Source organism: Penicillium canescens (assembly GCF_028828765.1).
Source record: "Penicillium canescens strain IBT 15451 chromosome Unknown utg000005l_segment0_segment0, whole genome shotgun sequence".
In the NCBI taxonomy this organism is placed as follows: domain Eukaryota; kingdom Fungi; phylum Ascomycota; class Eurotiomycetes; order Eurotiales; family Aspergillaceae; genus Penicillium; species Penicillium canescens.
Window position 1 is genome coordinate 3,129,346 of NW_026703967.1, and position 24,429 is coordinate 3,153,774.

The 24,429-nt window shown below is 46.6% G+C and overlaps 11 protein-coding genes across 11 annotated transcripts; 4 read left to right on the top strand and 7 right to left on the bottom strand.

The window, feature by feature from the left end:
- Window positions 1–125: 125 nt before the first annotated feature.
- On the bottom strand, window positions 126–708 carry N7446_008791 (uncharacterized protein; the record flags this gene model as incomplete). Its single annotated transcript, XM_058517536.1, has 3 exons — window positions 126–383; window positions 458–620; window positions 677–708. 3 exons carry the CDS (start codon window positions 706–708, stop codon window positions 126–128), a joined length of 453 nt encoding a protein of 150 aa, XP_058371182.1.
- A 935-nt stretch (window positions 709–1,643) lies between these two features.
- On the top strand, window positions 1,644–3,876 carry N7446_008792 (tryptophan synthase; the record flags this gene model as incomplete). The annotated part of the gene is made up of 3 exons (XM_058517537.1): window positions 1,644–1,779; window positions 1,838–2,141; window positions 2,208–3,876. The coding sequence occupies 3 exons, from the start codon at window positions 1,644–1,646 to the stop codon at window positions 3,874–3,876; spliced, it is 2,109 nt and encodes a 702-aa protein (XP_058371183.1).
- A 612-nt stretch (window positions 3,877–4,488) lies between these two features.
- N7446_008793 (NmrA/HSCARG family protein) lies at window positions 4,489–5,731 on the bottom strand (the record flags this gene model as incomplete). Its single annotated transcript, XM_058517538.1, has 5 exons — window positions 4,489–4,563; window positions 4,628–4,800; window positions 4,855–5,044; window positions 5,126–5,611; window positions 5,687–5,731. 5 exons carry the CDS (start codon window positions 5,729–5,731, stop codon window positions 4,489–4,491), a joined length of 969 nt encoding a protein of 322 aa, XP_058371184.1.
- Window positions 5,732–6,269: 538 nt separating this feature from the next.
- N7446_008794 (SDR family oxidoreductase) lies at window positions 6,270–7,198 on the top strand (the record flags this gene model as incomplete). Its single annotated transcript, XM_058517539.1, has 3 exons — window positions 6,270–6,895; window positions 6,954–7,053; window positions 7,127–7,198. 3 exons carry the CDS (start codon window positions 6,270–6,272, stop codon window positions 7,196–7,198), a joined length of 798 nt encoding a protein of 265 aa, XP_058371185.1.
- A 588-nt stretch (window positions 7,199–7,786) lies between these two features.
- Window positions 7,787–8,286, bottom strand: N7446_008795 (uncharacterized protein; the record flags this gene model as incomplete). The annotated part of the gene is made up of 2 exons (XM_058517540.1): window positions 7,787–8,121; window positions 8,175–8,286. The coding sequence occupies 2 exons, from the start codon at window positions 8,284–8,286 to the stop codon at window positions 7,787–7,789; spliced, it is 447 nt and encodes a 148-aa protein (XP_058371186.1).
- A 1,041-nt stretch (window positions 8,287–9,327) lies between these two features.
- Window positions 9,328–11,450, top strand: N7446_008796 (fungal specific transcription factor domain-containing protein; the record flags this gene model as incomplete). Its single annotated transcript, XM_058517541.1, has 4 exons — window positions 9,328–9,412; window positions 9,740–10,257; window positions 10,341–11,095; window positions 11,180–11,450. The coding sequence occupies 4 exons, from the start codon at window positions 9,328–9,330 to the stop codon at window positions 11,448–11,450; spliced, it is 1,629 nt and encodes a 542-aa protein (XP_058371187.1).
- Window positions 11,451–13,613: 2,163 nt separating this feature from the next.
- On the bottom strand, window positions 13,614–14,601 carry N7446_008797 (Fig1 domain-containing protein; the record flags this gene model as incomplete). The annotated part of the gene is given in 4 exon segments (XM_058517542.1): window positions 13,614–13,941; window positions 13,997–14,378; window positions 14,438–14,551; window positions 14,571–14,601. Coding segments are annotated over 4 exon segments (855 nt in total), but the record flags the coding sequence as incomplete, so codon positions are not given.
- A 516-nt stretch (window positions 14,602–15,117) lies between these two features.
- On the bottom strand, window positions 15,118–17,923 carry N7446_008798 (Mg2+ transporter protein CorA-like/Zinc transport protein ZntB; the record flags this gene model as incomplete). Its single annotated transcript, XM_058517543.1, has 2 exons — window positions 15,118–16,760; window positions 16,816–17,923. 2 exons carry the CDS (start codon window positions 17,921–17,923, stop codon window positions 15,118–15,120), a joined length of 2,751 nt encoding a protein of 916 aa, XP_058371189.1.
- Window positions 17,924–18,770: 847 nt separating this feature from the next.
- Window positions 18,771–21,358, bottom strand: N7446_008799 (uncharacterized protein; the record flags this gene model as incomplete). The annotated part of the gene is made up of 6 exons (XM_058517544.1): window positions 18,771–18,795; window positions 19,357–20,195; window positions 20,256–20,566; window positions 20,614–20,980; window positions 21,029–21,203; window positions 21,258–21,358. 6 exons carry the CDS (start codon window positions 21,356–21,358, stop codon window positions 18,771–18,773), a joined length of 1,818 nt encoding a protein of 605 aa, XP_058371190.1.
- A 127-nt stretch (window positions 21,359–21,485) lies between these two features.
- Window positions 21,486–22,279, bottom strand: N7446_008800 (uncharacterized protein; the record flags this gene model as incomplete). The annotated part of the gene is made up of 4 exons (XM_058517545.1): window positions 21,486–21,644; window positions 21,690–21,746; window positions 21,802–22,162; window positions 22,215–22,279. 4 exons carry the CDS (start codon window positions 22,277–22,279, stop codon window positions 21,486–21,488), a joined length of 642 nt encoding a protein of 213 aa, XP_058371191.1.
- Window positions 22,280–22,702: 423 nt separating this feature from the next.
- On the top strand, window positions 22,703–24,262 carry N7446_008801 (uncharacterized protein; the record flags this gene model as incomplete). The annotated part of the gene is made up of 5 exons (XM_058517546.1): window positions 22,703–23,408; window positions 23,452–23,590; window positions 23,638–23,784; window positions 23,835–24,162; window positions 24,209–24,262. The coding sequence occupies 5 exons, from the start codon at window positions 22,703–22,705 to the stop codon at window positions 24,260–24,262; spliced, it is 1,374 nt and encodes a 457-aa protein (XP_058371192.1).
- Between the last annotated feature and the right edge of the window lie 167 nt (window positions 24,263–24,429).

A 24,429-nucleotide genomic window follows, 5' to 3' on the forward strand; every position in this document is an offset into this window, starting at 1 on the left:
AGACAGAATCCTTCATATAAATGTACCGTACCACCACCAATATACCTGACTTTGCCACTTTTGACAACATCATTTAGTGCCTTCTTGATTTATTCGTGGGGAGTTTCGCGGTCAAGGCGGTGGATTTAGAGGACATCAATATATGTGCGCGATCTCTCAATGCTAGCATCGACAGCATCAAATATATGCTTGCGAGAGTGTCCGACCCGGTTGACCCAGTCACCATAATTGCGTCCACAGAAGAGAATTGGAAGCATTTTGCCGTTATTGTCCACGCCAAAATAACATTTGGTCATGATAACTACGAGATGGCGAGGGATCGAGTATTTCTTCAACGCCTTGCCCACGATTTCCTCGGATACACCGTGAGAATAGATATCGGCCTTTGAATCCGATGTCAGTTTCTCTTTTCCAATTTGATTACCAACCTTTGCCCCTGGCATGTTGATATACATACCGTATCAAAAGTGTTTATACCGCCCTTGTATGCGTGTTTAATAAGGGAAAGTGCCTCGTCTTCCTCAAGAACCCGCTCTTGCCACTTTTTGGGACCAAAAGACATGGCACCGACGTTAATTTTGGAGATCCTGGGGCCAGAATTTCCAAGACTTGGATAGTGCCTATTCGCAAAACCGTACGGACCAGTTGCCGTTGCAAGAAAAGAGGGATGGATTACCGGACATATTCCATGTTGTTCTTAGCAGCCATGTTCGAATATCCAAGACCGGACACAGGTCTTGAAGAAACAGTAATCTGCTTGCAGTCGGAAAGGTACCACTGAGAAGACTCTTGTTAATTATGAGATGCGTCTTGAGAACACAGACTGTAATATCACACTTGCTTTCTTTTTATAGTTAAATGATAGCATCATTACTATTCGGGAAGCATCGACCCCAGGCGATTATTACAAACAAATCCATAAGTTTAACCCAAGTTCCTTGTGAAGCACTTGAACAGGTTCAGTCCGTGGAAGGGATCAACGACGGACACGATCAGCGCTTTGGGTCCCACTCCTTGGATTACAAACAAATCTCGACGGCTATGTACAGTCTCTGTCCTTGATATAGTCAATGATGTATAATGATTACATACGTAAATAATATCGGAGAATCGGGTGTGGTTCTACATCGGTGCCGAGTGACCCTGGTGGATTCAATCTGATAGAGCCCCACATAAACCTTGGAGGCTTAAATTAACCAATAGATGCGAGGGAACCCCCGATTACTCAGCGGGTTGACAAGCCCTTGGCCCCACTTAGGAAAAATTCCTCCGGTTTGTTTGCCGTAGAGCATATTACTAGCCATTACTAGGGCAGAACCGAGGTTAACTGCAGGCGAAAGTATATTTTAGAATAAAATTTCATCATTTCCGCACGCTCAAGGAAATACGGATGTTCCTAGTGATTCACATGCCTTGGGTTGATAGTGCTTATCCATTAAGCAAAATAGTAAAGGTCCACTATTGACCAAATTGCTGCATTAGACATGTACGTTTCTGACTCATAGCCTCGCGTGTAGAATTTCTGGCATTGAAGTGGCCAATTGAGAAAGTATATAGCAAGGCATCCATACCCTTTCATGTCCTAGCCAATACTACGAACCATTATCCTTCAGTCTTTTGTAACTTAACTGCACACCGACATAATGGAGGCAATCAAACGTGCATTTACCAGGTGCAAAGAGAAAAGTCGCGCAGCTTTGGTCACATACGTGACAGCTGGATACCCTACCGCCCATGGAACACCGGACATTATGTTGGCCCTGGAAGCCGGTGGTGCAGGTAAGAAGGGAAACCTCATCATAGGGTGCATCGTTTGAAGTTGAGACTGAAAAATTAGATATCATCGAGCTCGGCATCCCGTTTACTGATCCACTTACGGACGGTGTTGTCATTCAACGATCCAACGCGAAAGCCCTCGAGAATAATGTCGATATTTCATCGATGCTGCGAATGGTAAAAGAGGCACGGGAGCGTGGCTTGAATGTACCTGTGCTTTTGATGGGCTATTATAACCCTGTTTTGGCATACGGGGAACACAAGTTATTGCTTGATAGCAAGAAGGCTGGGGTGAATGGGTTCATTATTGTTGACCTTCCGCCGGAAGATGCCTTGCGCTTTCGTGAGTCGTGCAAGACAGAAGGGTAAATGCTTCTTCTTTGGTTTGCAATTGCGTGAATTCCAATACGTCGGTGCTAACTTCAAGATAGTCTTTCCTATATTCCGTTAATCGCACCTTCGACAACGCCTGATCGGATGGACATGTTGTGCAGCATTGCGAATTCGTTTATCTATGTTGTCTCCCGCATGGGTGTTACTGGCGCAACCAAAACACTGGCGGGAAATTTGGGTGAACTACTTGGTCGCGTGCATGCTCGGACTGGAAATCGCATTCCCGCGGTTGTGGGATTCGGTATCAGTACCCATGAGCAATTTGCTGATGTGGCTCAGATTGCTCAAGGCGTGGTTATTGGGAGCAAGATTATATCCCTCATTGGAGAAGCCGCACCAGGAACCGAGCCGCAGGTAGTCAGGGAATATTGTCTGCAAGTGGCAGGTCGAACCCAGGACCAAATTGTCGTTTCTTCCGTGGCAGATATTGCAACCACCAGCAAAGTAACTACTCCAGATAACAGCACCAAAAAAGCTGATGCGAGCGCAAGCTCTCGCTCAACCGACACCCACACTCGCTTTGGAAAATTCGGAGGCCAGTATGTCCCAGAAGTTTTGATGGAGTGTTTGAACGAACTGGAGGGCGGATTCCGGAAAGCAAGCGCTGATCCAGCCTTCTGGAAAGAGGTTCGGTCGTACGCTGCGTATGCAAATCGGCCATCATCGTTGCACCTTGCACCGCGACTGACCAAGCATGCGGGTGGTGCACGCATCTGGCTAAAACGTGAGGATCTTAACCACACTGGTAGCCACAAGATCAACAACGCATTGGGTCAGATTTTGCTTGCCAGAAGACTTGGCAAAAAAGCAATTATTGCAGAGACAGGCGCCGGTCAACATGGAGTAGCTACTGCAACTCTCTGCGCCCGCTTCGGGATGAAGTGTACAATATTCATGGGAGCAGAAGATACCAAACGTCAGGCCCTTAACGTATTCCGTATGCGACTTCTTGGTGCAAACGTGATCGCAGTTCCTGGAAATCACGTCGGTGAGGACGGTTCTTTTACTGGCGGTACACTCCTGGATGCTGTCAATGAAGCATTCCGTACCTGGGTAACGGATCTGGACTCGACACACTTTGTCATCGGTTCAGTGTTTGGTCCGCATCCATATCCAACCATTGTTCGCACTTTTCAGTCAGTCATCGGGACTGAAACGCGAGGTCAGTTCCAAGAACTGAATGAGGGACGTCTTCCTGATGCTGTTGTTGCCTGTGTGGGTGGCGGTTCGAATGCCTCTGGAATGTTCCACCCCTTCCTTGAGGACCAGTCCGTTGCCCTTGTTGGCGTGGAAGCGGGTGGCGAAAGTAATGAGGTTGGCCATCACTCTGCAAGCCTAGGATATGGCACTGTCGGTGTTCTCCATGGTGTGCGTACATACATTCTCCAAGATGAACACGGCCAGATCTCGCGCACGCAATCTGTATCTGCGGGACTCGATTACCCCGGCGTCGGTCCAGAATTAGCAAACTGGAAGGATACAGACCGAGCAACTTTTGTTTCTGCTAGTGACAAGGAAGCCTTGGATGCTTTCCAGTTATTGAGCGAAATGGAGGGCATTACCCCCGCCTTAGAAAGTGCGCATGCTATTGCTGGGGCGTTTCTTTTGGCGAAGGAACTGGGACCAGGGAAAGATATTGTTGTATGTCTGAGTGGAAGGGGCGACAAGGATGTTGAAACCGTTGCAAAGCTGTTGGAAGGTGTTTGATGCTGATATTTCTGGACAGCAAAGTATTTGTAGCTAGCCCGATATAGAAAAGTTTTAGTTTTTATTTTATTTTATTTTATTTTATTTTATTTTATTTTCACAGATCGCGCACGAAGAAATATAGTCCCAAACAATGTCATTTGATCGCCTTTGACGTTTTTCTTGATGGATTAAATAATACGGATGTTCCAGAAACTGGGATGAAACACAAGACCTGCGCACGTAGCAAAGAATATATTCTGACTAACGCGTCCATGATGGTTAGTTACCTTTTACTTTAAACCATGCTTGAGCCCATACGTTCTTACTTATTCTAAGCTACTGCTTTGAGAGGAGAGAGGTGGTCCGTTGCAATTGTTGGAATATCGAAAGGCGGGTGTTGCAGTCCGGCACTCTATCGAGCTCTGCATTAATGCATGCATGAAGTGCCCGATAACAGTGCTGTCTTAAACATGGAAACATCAGTTATCGGACTGGTAAGTGAGCACGAAATTGCCGTTGAATTACGAAGGCTCCGCCCAATCGTTTGAAACAACTCACAATCGGATACCGTTAAACGGACACATGCAGCAATGGCCCCATAACTGATAGAAGCTGAGGTGAGAATAGACCTTAGTTGAGACCCTTCAATGCCAAATCATTTTCATCAAGGAATTCAGTCCAGGTCTTAAGCTTTAATCCCGGAATCTAAAAGATGAGAGTTAGCACAAGCCCTGGACTTTGGCCGAAACGACTTTCACTATGGACGTACGTCGGAAGCTTGCACGAATTCTTCATTGGCATAGACATTGCCGCATTTTTCAAAAATCATTAGCTGCTCCACAAAGTCGAGCGCAATCTCCTTAGACAAGCCATCGCGAGACTGAAGGAGCTTCTGGAACTCGCTGGAGCTAGATTGTCGGTAAGATGTGGGAATGTTATACCCTGTGATCCAAGTTAACTTGGAAAAAAAGCTTTGAGACCCAACACGTAACATACGCTTTCCAATTGTAGCCAGTTTGTCCGCTTCGGACAAGCCTTGGGAGTAGAATGCAACTGTCTTGGTGAAATACTGCGAGCCCGCCTCTAGGACAGTGCGCACAAGCTTACCAGTGTCGGCAATAGCTACATTGGGCATCACGGTCTCTGGACTGTGCGGGAACGTAAAAGTGTAGGTCCCAGAAGCATCCTATATAGAATTCAAATCAGTGAGGGAGAACAACCAACGCAATAGTAGAGATACAGCAGAAACTCGAGGGTATGCACTAACCTTGACCGGAAGATACCTGTCCGGAGTGGTCAGGCAGTTTTCGAAATAATTCGGAAAGAGGATCGTGGTGGTCTTAGCCCAAAGCTCAGGCTTCGAGTCCCGGATATACTCCGTTACCAAACTCTTGCCCTTCCAGTGATGAACGTTTATGAAGCGTCCGCCCGATAGCTGGACTGGGTCAGGAAGAGCACTCCAAATGAAATGCTTCAGAGTCAGCGTCCGAGCTGCTGCTTCCGCAATTGATTTACCCTGTGCTATCTCATCATCGGTCGACTGCGTCTGCCAGAAGTCGGTCAGGGCATAAACAATATCAGCACCAGAGAATGCGGATACAAGAGCATCAGATCCACTGGTCAGATCAGCACAGTACAGCTCTACTCCAAGCTTGCCCAGGGCTTGGGCGGCTGGCTTTGCTGGATCGCGAGTAAGGGCTCGGACATGGTAGCTGTCGGGATATTGAAGCAGCTCTTCAACTACAGCTCCACCCTAAAACCTCCCCATTTGGGGGAACAACTTAGAATCAACCGAACAGCAATAAATCACGGGAATTGATGAACAAACCTGGGAGCCAGTAGCGCCAATTACGACAACCTTTTGGGGAGCCATTGTGATAAGATGGTATTATGAGAGGCTTGAGTCTGATAGCTCGCGTTTGTTATTGTTCGAACACTCAGTGCGATAACGTGGCTTTTATACAAATTCGAGGCTCTTGCGGAACCTGCCAAAACCCGAAAATCCGCACAATCGACAATATATCTGGAGGGAATTAATAAGCTTGACCTAAGAGTGGATATCGCACTACTCCATGGAGTATAGTACAGAGAGACCATGTTCCGATCAGCACTCACATTGTCGGAACTGAACGGCATAATAGCTGGAGAAAAGTTATGTTTCTCCAGAGAAGTTTTGATCTTGGCAACAACTTCACCACTGAAAGCCCTGAGTTTGAAACAACCCCGATGATTAAGCGGGGAGACTGATCGGCGAGTGGATCACTTCATCATTTAGAATCTCGGACAGCTGAATCCCCGAACAGCCGATCCTATTGTCCGAACTGTAAAATGGTAGTTTATTCTTGCCAATTTGAAGACCACTTCACGAAAGCTATCGATCACGACGCAGTGTGCATTGCCTGAATTTCACGATGAAACCAACCGTAATTCTTATCACAGGCACCAATCGAGGAAAGTATTTTGTTCCTACTTCGGACCTACTCGAATTAACTCTGACAATAGGCATCGGAAAAGGTCTGGCAACCGCGTATCTCGCCATGCCGAATACCACCGTCATTGCGACAGTCCGAGATGCTTCCGTTGAGAGCACATTCGAGTTATCCTCACTAGCGAAGGGGTTGAACTCTCACTTGATTATTAACCAGCTCAGTTTGGATGATCCTGCAGGTGCTACTCAGGCAGTCTCGCGAATTCAAAAAGAGTATTCCGTTCATCACATCGATGTTGTCATCGCTAACGCGGGTATCTGCAACCATTGGGGACCCGTTCAAGGCATGGAAGACGCCGATATGGTTGCCCACTTCGAGGTAAACACATTGGGTCCACTAAGACTGTTCCGGGCAGCAGCGCCGTTGTTAAAAGCCAGTGGCCAGCCTAAATTTGTTTACGTTTCCACCGCGCTGGCAAGCATTGCTGGATTGGAAAACTCACCGTCATTGACCGCTGCATACGGAGTTTCGAAAGTTGCGGGTAATTATTTGATAAAGAAGATTCATGGCGAAGATGAGGCCTTGATTGCTTTTTCAATTGACCCCGGGTAGGTTCGAGCCTTTCATTCCCTGTATATCAATCGTGTTTAACATGTTTTTATTAAGCTTCGTTCAAACTGATATGGGCAACCGGGGCGCCCAAGCCGGAGGCTTGGCTCAGGCCCCGGTGACTATTGCTGAAAGCGTAGAGGGAATTATTGAGCAGGTATGTCATATGAAGCTTTCCTGTCGTTCCAATAGATAGGCTAAGTCTCTCGTTTGAATCTTCGTGCATGAAGATCAAGATCTCAACAAAATCCACAACGTCTGGAAAATTCATCCAGTTCAACGGTGGCACTTTGCCATGGTAATGGCAAGAACACAACTGCTGCGAGTTTCTGCTCAATAAAGGCTCTTCTCCCCTGATTCATAAACTTCAGCGAACGTGATCAGTCCTATTGAGTTCCTCAGGCTCGCTCTAATTAATATGGTAAATTCATGTGGTAGTAGAAATACTAGATGAGTCGCTTTCGGAATTGCAATATTTATTTCAAACCTTTGATTCTGCTTATGCTGCTGAGGAGTAACGACATCAGAGGATTGCCGTTTCTTGGTAGAAAGCTGTTTCCAATATAACCAAACTTGATTTCAACATTGGCAAAACCTATCTCTATTCGATCGCCAAAAGCACACGCAAATGCAACTTAGACTTTGAACTTGGTGGATGAAGTGTGGCTCTTTAATTCGGAAGGCCATAAAAATACCATTAAGGAAGATATGTCGACTCACTCATAATCGAGTGGAGTAATATCGCCAAATCAGGGTCATGGACGCTAGGTTCAGAATTATATACATGGAACATTTTAAAGCCAGCACTAAAATTCCAACAGCGCTCGGAACATGACAGATCATACACAGTACACACCTTTCGCCATGATCTCTCAAAGTGTGAAAGCGCGCTAATTGAGCCAAATGTCGACTTCAATCTCCACATTATGCTCGGGAAACGGCAAGGTTTCGACGCCCACCATGGTAAATAAGGGCTGATGATTTGGGCACCATTTTTTGATGTTGCGAACCATTTGTTCTCTCGCTTGTTCCCGGGTATTCGAGAGATTAACTATGAAGGCTCGGATCTTTACGACATAATCCCAGCCTCTATTTTGCTCAATGCTGACAGAGCTTCTGGCATCTTTGAGAGTCTGCAGGATGAGATCGTTGACATTCTGAAACGCCTGGGTAACTTCTTGGTCAAAGTTTGGAGAGGTTTCCAGACTCAACGGATTCATCCCAGCTGTAGTATGGTTAGAGATCTTTATTCCTCTTATATGTCCTTGGTATACTTACTCTGGCCTGTCACAATCATACGATCACCTATAATGCAGGCGTCACTGAAGCCATATTGTTTACGGCACTGTTCACCGAATCCAGGAAGAGAGTAGTAATTGAAGTTTGCCATATCTGAGAAACTCACCAAAGAGATGATGTTGCGCATGTATAATTCGACGCACCTTTATACATATCGGATCCGATCCTTAAATCATCTTTTTGAAATAGAGCGCTTTGTCAGCGGAGACTTCACCTCCAGTTATAGCCAAAGCCCAAAACCCTCCTAAACCCGCACTCCCAGGGGAATGTAGGAAATGGATACCTATTTTGGTATATAAATGCCCGGATCCACCAAGGGAAATCTGAAATTTACGAGCGAAGCTGTATTATCAATATATGGAATATGTCATAGGGCACACTCTTGCAACAATGTGCTCCGGCATCAGTCCTGCCCCAACAATGCCCATCAAATTTTTGTTTATCAATGTTGTAATACAGCGTTGCTCCCCGAACTCATCTTCATTTGGTAAACAGTTATTCCCAGCCTCGTGCTCACTTTAAGCTTCAACTAGACCGCCTCGTACAGTAGCCGAGCCGAAAGATGAACACCTGCCACGTTCTAGCATGTGCCACGCAGCATTCCAAAGAGCATGACTACGGGATTCTGAATAATGATCTGAAATCGAGAGGGTGCCCAAATGGAGTCGGAATGGCTGTTGCCGGCTTTGGAGCAGTACCCACTTGCAGCCATGGAATGTCACGGGTACAAGAGGTGGAACCCCCTAGTGTCCGCTGAGTAAGCGGGCAAGCGACGTCACAACTGGCGCGTGGAAGTGGTATTACGTAAGTTACCCAATCCAAAGCACCAAGGGTTTCTGTCTTGACCGGAAAAGATCTGCTGAGTTATCGTAATTGTTTTCAGCTGGCTCGACTTTCATGGCCAACAAGCAATGTCCAGGGTGTCTGCCTCAATCAATAAGAGGAACGCATGGCGTCTCCCTGACGGACGCAGGCGTAGGGCATGCGACCCTTGTTTCCAAAGAAAGGTAATGTGCAATGAAGACTCCTAATCAGAAGGCATTGAACCGCATGCACTTCCATATTAGACAACTGCTGTATCGTCCAACCATGCTAACACTGCTTCGGATTGCTGGTCCATAGATAAAATGTGATGGGGAATTTCCGCAGTGCAATTGGTGCAAGCACCATAGCCTGGCCTGTACGTTCAACCGAATTACAGGACAAACCGAAGCACGGTATGTAATAAATATAACACCTTGACTAGACGTACATCTTGATTAGTAAACGGATCTATGGGCTGTGCTTTGCATTGTCTTACTTACCCCCTCTGCTTGGGCCACTGAAGCTTTGAAGTGCTCCCAGTTGACTGAATATGCCAGGCATCAATTTTCTTTGCATTCTATCAATAATACTGTGCAATCAGATTCAGGTATCTCACATTGTTATCCACACTTGATATCGATGCCTTAACTCGAGGATTCAGTTTTCGACTTGATGAAGACTGACTCCATTGCATATAGGCACAAGTTCATCACCGAATAAACCCCCATTTCAAACTTTAGGGTTCTTCAGATCCACCATCCCTCACGAAAATGTGACATTTTTTAGTGGAATACATCTACTTACTGATGAGGGTCTAAGATGGATTGAACATCAGGTGGGGGAAGAAGTCAACCGTGCAAAATTGAGCGCATTTGAGCTACCATGGACAAATCCGCGTCGAATCCACGACTACGCTGCTGTCTCGTCCGACCTCCCTCCTGAACTACCTCGTCGAAAGACTGTTGAGGTGTATGTTCTACGGTTTACTTCGTCATTTACGAGCCTCGTATTCCCCGTCATTAGCAAAACTCTCTTCATGAAGACGCTAGACCTTGCTTATGGGCCACGTGGTGTATTCGGCAGCACTAGTGCCAACGCTTGTGTCTATTCCTTCATCTCGCTAGTAAGCTTGTTTGGCTTTGACGACAACACACATGGGGCTGTAGACTGTGGGTCTTATGCCTCTACAGCCTTGAGAGCAGTACCTCATATCATCGAAGAGATGACGGTCGATGGACTTCAATCTCTTATGATGCTTGTAAGTCAATTTCCTTTGGTAATGCTTTCGCAACGTGGCTTTTTTAGGTCGCACGGAATGAATGACCACTGACAAACCACGAGGTTCATCTTCAATATTTCTTGGGTGATCTTCAATCAGCTGCAGTCACCATCTCTATTGCCACCCGGCTTTTATACAAACTCGGAGCCCATACGAATCCAGCTGGTATGAACTCCTCCGTTCATTTGCCGCCATATAACAAGGCCATTCTTGAATATCATGTTCGAGATCTTTTTTGGGTGTGTTACTCGTTCGACAAAGATATTTCTCTCAGAATGGGTCAGCCCGCATCCATCAATGACTTCAATTGCGACCTGTCATTACCTTTGGAGTACGTTCGCCTGCAGAATTCCAACATCCAACGGGATGAGCTAAAGCCCGACGATCATACACTTCCTCTTTACCCTTGGGATCTTCGACTTTCAATGATTAAATCAGAAGCCTACAATACCCTGTACTCAGTGAACGCCAGTTTCAAATCAGACTGCCAGATCCTAGAGAGCATTCGATGCCTTGATGCGGCACTGGATGAGTGGAGGCTATCACTTCATTCCGAAATTCGTCCAACATTGTGCTTCTCGTCGGATATGTCGACCAAAGCAAAATTGAACACACAGGAAGTGATACTCCGACTCGCGTATTACCACTGTATGTCCATAATCCATCAGGCAAGTGACAGGCGCAATATCTCCAAGCTTGATGCCGGAATTCGACTGGAGGGGATAAGCTCTAGCGTAAATCTTTCTACCACGGCCTGTCGCTCCACACTTTCGCTCCTTCAAACAAGGTTGCCTACGTTGAAAGGGGAATGTTTCTGGTAATACCTAGACTCCTTCTCTCTGCACCGCTTCTTTTTTTTTTTTTTTCTCATCACTGACCTCTGTTTTGCGAACTCAATTAGGGTGCTGCTTTTCTATATATTGACAGCAAACCTAACTCTCTTTTGTAACATCCTCAAGGATCCACTTCAGTCGGAAAGCTCTCAAGACGTGGCTATCTTACGTGAGGTTCCCGCCATGATAAATAAAATTCCCATTCGAAATCTCACTCCAGCCGAAATGATTCACTTGAGTTTTCTGAACGGTTTTACCACAGAACTTGCAAGGCTAGCGATGTGCGCTGTGTTGAAGGCGCAAAAAGAATCGCGTAGCCCGGGACATGTATGCACTTAAAATCAATCAAAGCCGGCGAAAAAGCGAAGAATCCGAATACCAGCTTCCATGTCACCAGAATTGAGTCAGATTGATGTGCATCATGAGAATAAGTGGCCCTTATGTGAAATACTGCTCCACTGTATAGAGTACGGAATTTTTCTCTAGAGTTGAAAAAAGGTCATAGTGGTGGAATGGCCTCCACCAGGAGCCCTCGAGGCTTGCTTCCCGCTTACTTTGCGCGTTGATTTTCTATTAGGTACCTACATGCATTACGTAATTCTGGCATTGTCAAGATAGGTAGGAAAATATAAATAAAAGTTAAGCTGCTTACTATCCGCTTATAAAATTCCGGTTTTCGTGACTCATGGGTGGACATATTCTAGATATGGCCCACGGAGCTCTTGTTCCACACACAAACCTGGTTCACTGGTACGAAAATCCACTTATCGTAATGCGATGTACCTATCTAATGTTACTTACATGGAATCCGTACCTTTTCATTTTCAATCCTCTATATTAAGTGTTTCACCCTCTTGATCCTGTCAAACATTTTCTTCCTTGTTCTAAACTTCCGCCCTCGAAGGCTTTTCTTTAATAGCGACAATGTAGATCTAATATCCGGGCTTTAAGAATAATCTTCTACTACGAGCAGCGAGATGTATGCGGCTAATAACTTAATATAGAAGCAAATGGTTAAGCTAATTAGAATGTAGGGGGAAAAGTATCCCGTCCCCCGATATGGGTAATGCGTTGAGGTGCGTGCCGTGAATCTCCATCTCATTCTTTTTCCCTTTCTTATTTTCACGATAGGATTTAGCAGCTGCTTCTATTGCTTCTCATGGACTCTTTAAGGAGACATGTTTTAACTAACGGAATTCTAGCTGGCCGTTATCTACCTAAATACCACGAGGCAAAAGGAAGCCTCAACTTTTTCGAATGCTACCAAATCCCGGAGGTCGCTTCCGTGCTTACTATTCAGCTGGTGGATTGATATTAGAGCCTCATTAATGCCGCGATCGTTTTTTCGGACATTATCGTCATTCCTTAAGCAATGGAATACGAGTTGAGATGCTTGATAGAAAGGTACCGCACTTTCCGGAACCGCTAAAATCGCTAAACGATCTTTAATACGTAGGGGTTATACGCAGAAAGGTCAATGTCAACCAAGACTTAGCCTATGTCTATAAGGCTATCGCTTTGGCTAGGCAAAAGCTTCACAGCCGGGTGCCTCTAGTCGGCTTTTGCGGTGCCCCGTGGACTCTGCTATGCTATATGATTGAGGGTGGCGGAAGCAAGATGTGTGTAGGGGCAACGATATAGATCTATAAGTATCCTAAAGCTTCGAAGGTATTGCTACAAAGATAGCTCAAATCTACGTTGAACATCTTGCTCTATAGGTTGCTACCGGGGCCTAGTTTGTCTAGGTTTTTGACTCACTTGCGAGAGAACTGTCCACGAGCTTATTCGCGTCGTTTTCGCTCCTATATCTACGCTAGATATTAGCCGATCTTCGCATGGGGTTGATAAATATAGGTCTTTTACCTGTTCCTATGTCGGTGTTCGCGAAAGGAGCTTGGTATGCTTTGGAAGATCTTTGTGTGTCGGGTTATAATGTCATTAGTCTTGACTGGTTGAATGATCCGGCGGAAGCCATAAATGTCATAAAGGGTCGGTTCATAATTTAAGGGAACGTTAACCCTGGTAACCTCTACGGAGATCGTGCGGCAATTACTGAAGCAGTTCACTCGATGGTCGAGAGTTTCTAAGGAGGGAAGCAAGGATGGATTGCTAATCTTGGCCATGGTACGTTTGAGCGTTCTTCATTTCGGTCGTAGCTCTTAGTGCTTACGCTTATACTATTAGGTATGATGTCTTTTCGACTTCTTCAATTATACAGGTTCAGAGACAAAGCTAGGAAGAATACCAGTAGTAAATGGAAAAAAGGCGTGGATTTCATGGTTGCTCAATTAACCAATCAAGGGTTCCTCTTATGTTGGACTTTTCTGGAAAATGCCTAGCTAGATAGTAGGGTAATAATCTCTCGTTGGACATCTCGATGAACTTGCTCGGGTCCGCTAAACCGCAGATTGAAAAGCTGTAGCTGGGGATGCTTCGCCTCCGTAGACTAGACTATTCGTCTGCAGTAAGACTTGCAAGAATACTAATGCTCAACTTTATCACGAGAAGCCCGATAAAAACGACCGCACTCAGTCCTGTAGAGATCCATCCTAGCGCCATCGCCGCACCTCCCACATGGCCTGAGACTGCGCCATAGGTGAGGGTTTCTGCCATTGTCGCCGTAGAACTGCTATTGATATGCTGCCACAATACGGAGATGAGACCAAATCCGAAGCCGGCACCCATTGCGAGGAAACAAATCGACAATACAAGTTCAGAAGGGAATGGCTTTACTTCGCGCTCTGATCCATTTTCATCAACCTCCTCATGCCATCCAGGGAAAGTCGATAAAAGTATAAAACAAATAAAGATTAGGCCGACCACGATATATCTATACATCAGAATTATTAGTATATTGTGGCATCGAAATAATCAGAAAGACTTACATCAAGCCATCGAATACAATCTTGTCCTTAAACTCATTCGCAATCATGATCAAATTGAGCGGGTCTGGTATAGTTTCTGTGCTTGTATTTCCATTGCTGACAGAGGACTTTTCTGCCTTGATCAAATTTGCCAACACTTTTACGTTGTTAGAGCAAATGCGTCCTGAATTGCTCTGCGTCACACAGATCCCCTTATACCCCGCTCGCACTTCAAGGGTCGTCCCGTTGCCGGTTTGCGACACATTGTGAATAGCATGCGCGATAGCCGAGCTCACTTGACCAGGTCCTGTAGATATTGGAGACTCTCTCGCTGTATATCTTAGCGACAATAGATATATATTGCTCAGACCGTTGGAAGAAGAACAGCCCGCAAGTAGGATGGCTGGGAGAATATATTAATCAACAAATTTAGGAGATGAATAGGTTTTTTGATTCCCTCACATAGCAAAATAATCGCAATGGCCGACAGGAGCATCAAAAAGTGGTGGTAAGATAAACGAGGTACCAATCCCGCTGTGTGGTGCGTAGCGTCAGCACTTTCGCGACCGACCAGATCTAATCTTGACGAACGTACTTAGTGGCTTAATTCTGGACCTGAATGCCATGAGGTTGGTCGCAAGGTGTGGTAGACAGAGCTGCGAGGTATGGATTGATCTGTTGTAAGAAGAGGCGAATATCAAGCCCGATTACAAGTGGTCATAGAATGAGCAATGGTGAGAAACGGTACTTTGTGCGCGTCTTATTTCGAGCGAGCTGAACAATACACTAACCTATACTAACCATATCTAGGCTAGTGCGCACGATTGATTACATTATTTTGTCAGTTGCTGTCTACATGACGATTATAGGTGGATAATGACACCTCAAATGCTTTGTGGGCATGTTTGACCGACAGCTATAGCTGCATTGATATCGCCCATGTTCAGCGCGAGATTTAGGATGTATCTGTGCGATACACCAGCGCCTCTAATCTAATTCACTTCATGTTCTTTCTATTTTCTGTCCCTCCCCCAAACCATTCGAATCTTTGGTTTGAAAGGGCCACTTGTATGACCAATGTGCATTGTCTGCTCCAATCCTCAAACAGGAGCTATGGAACCCAAACAGCAATTCGATTACTACTAAACGTATCGTATAATGTTATAGCGAGGCTTTCGTCCAAAAAGCCCCGAAAGAGTGACAATTAGAATAACTAGAACCACAATCAACACAACTCCCACGGTCAGCCCACTCTTGATGCCAGTAGCTAGTGGGCGTGTCCAAATGAGTGTCAAGGGTACTGCAATGAATGTCGCGGTCAAGATCATATATATCGATGTCGTTCTAGCCCACCAAGGTGTCCGACGCACTCCATCCATAATAAGGTTGGGTAATGCGTTGCGAAAGTCTGGTTCAGATCTGAACCAGAATGGGACTCCAATGATGACTATAACAATGAAAACAATAGCAATGCTGACAGCATCCTGTATACTGGAATCAAGCTCGCGGGTCCAGAGGACGGCAATTGGTATTGCCGAAGCCACGCCATTCAACAAAGCGAAGGTGATAATGAAGCCGAACACAGCCCAGAGCTTCTTTGCTATTAAACATGTCCGTTTGGCGGTCCATTTACAAGCCTTGGCAATGCTTATACCCAGTCGGATTCCTATCCACTGAATGATAAGGAGCATTGGAAGCGATCGAGGTTGCACAGGTTGACCATTCCTTTCTGCGTATCTCCTGACATCATGTTTCACGGCTGCCTTGAGATCAATCAGCCAATGGCTGCGCATGGTCATGCGCATCAAATAAGCGAATGATGTCACGATAATAGCCACAACGAAGAAGTTCCGGATAGGGACAGGATTTGCAAATGGTTCTATTTGCATGCCAAAAACAGAGGACGCGAAAGACAACGGAACAAAAATGAACGCGAGTTCGGTGAGTCTTGCTACAGCATGAGCTTCGTCGATCGAGCGCCGACTGTCCAGCAGACCCATATTGGAAGTCAAAGATGCCGATATTCCCTGAAGTCGATCCAGCATGTGATCGATATTCTTCCAAAGTTCGTCGAAACCTTGCGTAACTTCCGATCTGATGGCTGCAACCTCCATAGGAGAATTTAGAGGATGGACTTTTATGAGGAACTCAATGAAAGGCTCCATGGAGGATTTCAGCTCTGGAAGCTCTCTCTGAGCACGGCTAATAACCTGTCGCCATAAGCCCAGTCTATCCTCCATCTTCGTGTCATCTAGAATCTCGATCTCTATTTCGTCAAGGACTTGTTGCAGCTGCCTGAGAAGGGTCAAGGTATCTTGTCTGACGATTCGGAGCAACGGCTTGGCCAGGCTAAGTGGTCCACCGTTCATTCCGAGCGCGCCACAGATCTCTGACCGGGTTGACTTAGTCTCCCTGAGTTTGTCCCCGAAGTTTGACGTCAACTGCGATGTTCGAAATACGCGGTCTAGGTCGGCTGAGACTGCTTGGCGAGGAGCCATTTGTTCAACGATGACTGTACGTAGTACTTCGCTGTCCTCCTCAAATTGGGGGCTTTCGCGCCTTTCTCTGCCAATGATCCTGCTCAACAACGTAGCAATCGAACGTTGATCCCTGACACGTTGTGGTTCCTCTTCAACCACGATAAGCTCTTCGATAAAAATCCCCTGTTCCACGGAGGTCTGGTACAACGCATCATTACTCTCGCCATTCTCTCCCAGAGAACCACCTGATTTCCAGAATTGATGTTCCTCAGATATCTCCGGCAAAGGGTCAAGAAGTACAATTACTACATGGCTCGTCAGTATCTCGGAGTAAGTTTCTACTTCATGCGTATCACTCACCAATCTCAGTGTTTTGATCAATGAGCTTCTTTCTCCAAATTGACACTCTCTCCTCTAACCCACACTCTCTTTTCATCCTCACTGTTTTTACAGGGTCTGTCCACAAGCCCCACTCTAGCCGGAATATATTCGTGAGTATTCGAGTCGTAACAGACCCCTGCCGTGTGAAATGCTTTGTGCTGTCCTCAAGCAGATCTTCAAGGTCGCGGCTTGAGAAGTATGTTGGAAGTCGATAAACTGGTCGAATCCACCTAAATGACACGTAGGATTTCTCAAATGATGCTGTGCTCCAGGTTCGAGCCGGTGGACTGTCATATTTTCCGCCGGCATAGCCAGAATTTAGTAAATGCTCCTCGAAGAACTCTGGATTGATGCTGAAGATTTCACCCAGTTTGTCCATCATAGGTTTAGAAAGATCTTCCACAAAAATAAGCCGTTGCTTTACATTTTCTGAAACCTGGCGCAGCGCTGCGATATCCGCTGAATGATCGATATGCCTTGGATCGGACATGAGGTTGTCGAAATAGTCGTAATATGTGATTGAAGTCCTCGCGTGACGGGAAGCTTTACCAACACTTCCGTTTTTGATATGTTCTAGCACCTTTCCAGCATTCTCAAGGATTTTTCTGTATGGTGGCGAAAACGTTTCTCTTCTTGCGTGAGGACCAAGCTGTCCTGGACCAACCCATCGCTCTTCTTGACGTCGTCTTTGAGGGGATGGCGTTCTGGACTCAGGCAACGGGAGATTAAACGGGTCTATTGAAGCGGCTAATTGCGAAGCCTCCTCTTGGATAATTAGGGATCCATCGCTATCCTCAGCATCGATATTGGCCGGTCCCTCTGAATGCAGATTATCACCGGGTGTGCGAGATGTCACAGGGGCCGAACCAGTAACTTCTTGAACACGGCTGTGTCTAAAAGGGTCGTTGCGTAAAAGATCTTCCAAGGAGTTCGTTGCATCTCTTGCTATAAGATGGTTTCGGTGGTGTTGCTCCTCATTTACAGCAGCGACGTGTATTCCCCCACGGGAATAGTTTTGAGAGCGAGAGGGAGGGTCCGGTTGTTCCAACCATGCGAGGAGAGGATCATATGGCTGCTCTGCCGGCATTATATCAGAAATCGGGGTCGACCAAATGATTCATATAACAATCGTCCTCTCAGTACGAACCACTTGTCGCATAGGCGAGTGCCAGCTCAGCCTTCAGGTGAATTGGCCCGTGCGAGCTTGTTGCCCAACACGCACTAGGCCTGAATCCTCTAAGATCGGCGCCTACCATTCCTTTTACAGTAGTACTGCCGGCCGCAAAGATCGTTGATGACAATACCTGGGTTTAGGCAAGAACTCCACTCTTGTCTTTTTGTCCCTGATATGGCACACATTATGCAATACGCACATTCCATCTGGACAATAACATTCTAAAGCAGAATACCATGTAGAATATAAATATTTAAAAGAACTGATGATTTTTCCAAATATGGGAAAAGCTATGTTGTCCGGGCCTGGCACTGCTTAACTTGTTAATCACGAGATTGAATTATTCATTATGTACTAGTCATCTGCATACTATAGCATGCTCACAGGCTTCACTCAGAGACACATATCGTTCGCAATGGGGCGCAGAACAACCTCGTTCTCTTCATCTCGGATCTAGGCAAGACTGAAGTCTGTCCACATCCGCCCTATGAAGTCATCTTAGGCGAAGCCCGCCAGTCCCTCGGGATCTTCTCGCCACGTAAAAGCTGTACCACTGTCTTAGGCACGCCTGCTACGGCATATGATAGAGGAGTTTGACCCTAATTCTCTGTCGAGTCTCTATTCACCTTTCCTGTCTTAAGTAGAATCCTCACCACCGTATTATGCCTATTTTACGCGGCTAAAGATATTAGGTTCCGGCCACTACGATCCGTAACTCTAACATCACTGCCATATATTCGAGTTATAGCCCCACTCCCTTCTAGCGGCCGATATCAATGCGGAACCTAAAGTTTAAGAGTTAATGCGATAGAGAGAACGTAGAGTTTTCTAATAGTTCGACATAAAGAGTTAATATCTCTTTCTTTCTATAAGGACCTTCCTATTTGGGAGGTGCCGGGACACTGCCTTAGGGGGAACTAAATGTAGGGTAATTGAGATAGTGCGACTAAGGGTATTACTGTAGGGGAGGAGAGTAGATAAAAGAGTGACTCGACAGACAATTTACAGTTAAGAGTTATGGTGCTAGGTTTCTTATGCAAGTTGAAGGAATCGAGTCGATCGACGAAAAATTGCGAGCACTATAGCGACGTGGGAATACGTCACGTCTGGATCTGGACTCCCAGGAACACCAGTAACAGCGCGGTCACCATCGGAGCAGGCGAAAAGCCAGAAATCAAGATGAGAAGTGAAGGGGCTGATCAGGGCAGAGCAACGGGGTGAGCGATCAGGATGCTAGGTGAGCAGCTCAGGGGGACGGGGTGACATAACTCACCCTGTGATCCCCGAAGCGGCAATGTTACCGTCAACATTATTACAACATAAACGAAAAGTAATTTTTCATCCACTGTCCCGCAGTCTCTCCTTCGCCAGTACTCCAGGTATCAATAGCCCCAACATATCCATCTGGTCTAACTATGGCGATACCGGCCTTCTCGCCCTTCAAATCACCAAACCACTTCTGGGTACAACTGGCCTTTTCAGGGTTGTCCAGATACAAGGTCCAGCGACTCTTCTGGAGAAGATCTGGTAGATCCGCGATCTCGAATTCTGACTGGGGAGTCTGTGTCACCATCGCCAATGTGAAAGCCTCGGAGACTGCCGTGTATCGATGAGACTGATCAAACTCATCAGATGGAGCGTAGCCTCTAGGTTGTTTCCCGTAGGATTGTTCAGCCTGGGACGTAATTTTGGCGAAGATTGTCTTCAGCTCTTGCGTAATACTTTGCAGGAATACCATTGACTGGGAAATATCAGGCACAAATGTGTATATCTTGAACTGGCCGAGGAGGGGAATATCCAATTGGATATCGACTGGATTGGCATCGATATAGCGAGTGACTTTAGCAGGAAGCTGCAACATTCCAGGCTGGAGCCTGCCTGCATTGGCTGAAGCGGCCGTGAGCATTCCAGGATAATACTCCGCTCCAACACCGGAGATGAACCGGATATTGTCATCGAAGTTCTTTGACAATGCTGCTTCACCCTCTGCAAAGGCTTTGCAGTGCTCCACGTCGAAATTGATGAGATCGTATGCAATCTTTCGTCGCTCTTCTTCATAAGTATGAAGTATAGATGGCTTAGCCAGCCCTCTGCTGAGCAGATTGATCTTCCATGCAAGATTGAAGCTATCGTGCATGCTAGTGTTGGCACCTTGAGCAGCAAGTGCTGAGTGGCAATGGCCGGCCTATTCAAATGTTAGCTTAATCAAAATCTTCTCTAGCCCTCAAGCAGGGCAGAAACATACATCTCCTGCAATGAAGATCTGTGCCTGCGGATCCATAAAATGCTTCGCAACGCGTTGTCCGACCACATATGTTCCAAACCACTCTACGGATTTCCACTCAAGTTGGAAAGGCTGCATTGCATCTTTCGCACGCTGCATCACATATTCAGTGGTAGCTTTGGACTTGTCCACTCGCTCGCCGTCCGTTGAACTCAACTCGACATACAACCGAGTCATGCCCCTTTCGCGTGGGATCCAAAGGATAGACCCGGCGGAGTAAGATCGTAAAGCGACTTTGCTCCATAGATCAGGGAAGTCGGTATTGATTACACCTATTCGGTCAGTTGTGTTTTGCGTCCAGGGAAGTGAATAAACATACCATCCAGCACACCCCAAGCCGCGTTGGTGATTTCTCCCTCCAAATCGGCATCTGGGATGAATCCCCTGACCTTGGATCTTGCTCCATCACACCCAACCAGATAATCTGTTTGGATCTTGTGAGAAGTGCCTGTAGAGACATTTTCATACACGACTTCCAGCTTATTCGTTCCAGACACGCGCGAGCATGAGGTGAATCGACTGTTACGCGTGACGAATACACCCCTTGACTCCATATCATCAATCATGACCTCCTCAACCATGCCCTGGTGTGCTAGAAGAATATATGGATCGGATGCGCCGACGAGGTGCTCGGGGTAATGAGTTTGACGACCTGTTCGACAAAGGGGTTGATCGGCGGTTGATTGCTATTCTCTGTTAGCGAAATGCCTGCTATTGGAATGAGTTAAACTTACCCAGAAAGAGATATCGTGGACTCGAGCTGCATTTTTTAACAAAGGCTCCGCGAGACGCAGTTGTTTGAATGTCTCGATGGTTTTGGGTTGCATTCCATCAGCCTTGCCTGTAGATGTTTTGTTGTGGCGATCATCGAGGATAACTACTGCGATTCCAAATCGGACGAGGTTGCAACTATGCTGCTGTTAGTACCTAGCTGATATTCAGGGCTTCGAAACTTCGACTTACGCCAGCATCAACCCCGATGGCCCGGCACCCACGACAACGACAGTAGTAGACGCATCGACAGGGCCTATGCGATAACCTTCATGATCAGCGCTTGGTGACATTTTGGGAGTTCAGTGTACTTCAATGCATTCTCTATCTTTCTCTTTCTTTCTTTTCCTATTTATTGCAAAGGTCTCTCCTCATATGCGGGGGAAACCCCCAAACCCCCAAACCCCCACTCTTCAACTATCACCATCGTGTCACCCCACCGTCCACCACGATGTCCGACCCCGTCATGTACAAACTTGCGTCGCTGGCTAGGAATACACATGCCCCCATAATGTCCTCGGGCTCGGCAATGCGACCGTTCATTGCCTCTGATTTCCAGCCCTCGAGAAGGTGGGGGAACTAGCTATTAGCATTCACTTTGAAAAATGCTTTCTGGGGACTTACCGATGCTGTCATTTCTGTTTTCACATATCCTGGTGAGATGGAATTGACTCGAATGCCCTAGTCTTTGTTAATTACATGGCTTAATTAAACTGAAGTGGTGCGGTTGACTCACATAATCAGCCAATTCCTTCGCAATGGCAGGACACATAGATCGGACTGCACCCTTAGTTCCGCAGTATGCAGAGCACAACTGGCTGCGCACTGCGATATGGCTGGCCATGCTAGCCACCAAAACGATACTACCATGCTTTGTCCCATTTGCGATCATCTGTTTAGCAGCAAGCTGTGCCGTGAAATAAAGTCCCAGCACGTTGATCGAGAGTAAATCCTGGTGGTCCTTGTATGTAAATTCGAGGAAGGGTAGATGGCGATTAATCCCAGCGCATGGCACGCAAATGTCGAGCGCATTGTCGAAGTCCTTCTGGAACCTGGCGAAGCCCTCCTGCAGATCCTCTTCTGACGAGATATCAACCCTTCTGAGATTAGTATTTAAAGTCGTATACTCCGGTAAGAATTTCTACATACTTGTAGTACGCGGTCTGAACACCGCAATCCCCCTCAATTGCGTTAAATGCTTCCTCTGGTGGCATAACATCGAAAACTGCGACATTTGCCCCTGCTTCTGCAAGTCCTCGCGCAAATGCCAATCCGCAGCCCCGCGCGCCGCCTGTTACGAGCGCTGTGCGCCCTTTCAGAGAGAACTTCGCTAGTTAGTTCTGACTGATAATCAAGATAGATCATAGAGGACTTACTCTCGACATACTTTGATATTCTTCTCAGTATGATGTTGTCCTGCAGCAATGTCTTCTCCAATGAAGCCTTTTTAAAGATATCGGGTACCGGCATTAACAGAACAAGCTAACCCCCATCTTTGAATTAAATCGCAGTCGCCAGCAATTACTGCATGACAATGCATCTTGTTTAAGTACTCCGACGTCGTGAGCGATTCAAACCTGTCTCGATACAAATTCACATCTCTCAACCTTTCAGCCTTGCAGGGTTACACACTCGCCATGGCCCCTCAAATTCCCACCCAGCAACAACAAACCCGCACCGAATCATGCAAATTAAAAATTATTATCGTTGGCGCTGGCCTTGCGGGCCTCGGCTCTGCAATTAGTTGCGCCCTGGCTGGTCACGAAGTCCACGTCCTCGAATCAACCCATGAGATCAGAGAAGTCGGCGCTGGAATCCAGGTCTTGCCTAATAGCTCGCGGGTCCTTCAGTACTGGGGTCTGCAGGAGGCCCTTGAACCCTATATGACCTATCCCCGGGTTTGCAACTTCCTAGGTTGGAAGGGGAATGTCATCTCTTCTATGGATTTTCATGAATCTGAGAGTAATTACCCTGGGACTTGGTATCGGGATTTCCATCGTGCTGATTTACAACAATGTCTTGTGAGGAGGGCTGCCGAGCTTGGGGTGGTTGTTACTTGCAATGCTCGTGTTGTGGATGTGTCTGTCAGTGAGGACGGGGCGACTGCTACAGCTACTGTGGCGGATGGGAAACAGTGGACTGGGGATCTGGTTATTGGGGCTGATGGTATCTTTGGGAAGTTGACCGAGGGTTTGCTGGGTCGTGTTGATCCTCCGGTTAAGACGGGTGATTTGGCATATCGTCTTCTACTGTCTACCGAAGAGATGCTTAAGGATCCTGATCTTGCGGAGCTTGTTACAGATCCTCAGGTCAACTACTGGTTAGGCCCAGATGCTCATGCTGGTATGTTATATTCCTCACATTGAAACTAAAGCTAATTGTCTAGTCAACTATGTACTTCGAGGCGGAGAACTATTCAATATGGTTCTACTTGTCCCCGATGATATTCCAGAAGAGTCTCTTGCATCCACGATCGAGGGGAATGTGGAAGAGATGTGTGCATTGTTCAAAGATTGGGATCCACGGTCAGCTTTATTTCATACAAGTCGGAATCTTCAACTAACAGTCACAGCATCCCCAAACTTCTCAAGCTGTGTCAATCTGTCCAGAAATGGCGTCTCTGTATCCGATTTGGAGATTTTGACTGGACTCACCCGTCCGGCGCGTTCGTCATGCTGGGCGACGCAGTCCATGCAACATTGCCATACTTGGCATCCGGGTACGGATAACTATCTTCGCTGTTTCAACCCCACCTTCTAACAACCCCAGTGCCGGAATGTCCTTTGAAGACGGTGCCGTTCTAGGAGAATGCCTATCCCGTCTCCCAAACAGTCCCAATACCTTCAAGACCTCGGCCGAGTTCCTACAAGCGAAGAAACACGCCCTTGCCGTCTTCCAGGAATGTCGCAAACAACGCACGAAAATGGTTGTGGAACGAGGCAACGTCCAGCAATATCTATATCATCTCCATGACGGCCCAGAACAACAGGAGCGAGATCGCAAAATGCAAATGGTGCCTACACCAGAAGGCGAAGCGTTGGCTTGGCGCGACCCAGGTTTGGCCCCGAAGTTGTTGGGATATGATCATATTGCTGATGTACGTTTTTCGTCACAATCCACTGGGAAATTACTAACGAATATAGGTTAATGCCCGTTGGGGTGAGTCTGGGGATAGTTCAGTTCAGTCTAGATTGTAGTTTGTAAATGTCATAATATGAAGTTGTTCTCTCAACATCCCTGCATCCCTGCTTATCGGCCACCCCCATTCTTGACACTATTAGGGTCACTATGGGGGGCGCTATACAAAGTATAATTTAATTTTCGACCAGCATATCTTATCGCTTGGTGACCCCGCTCCCCCATT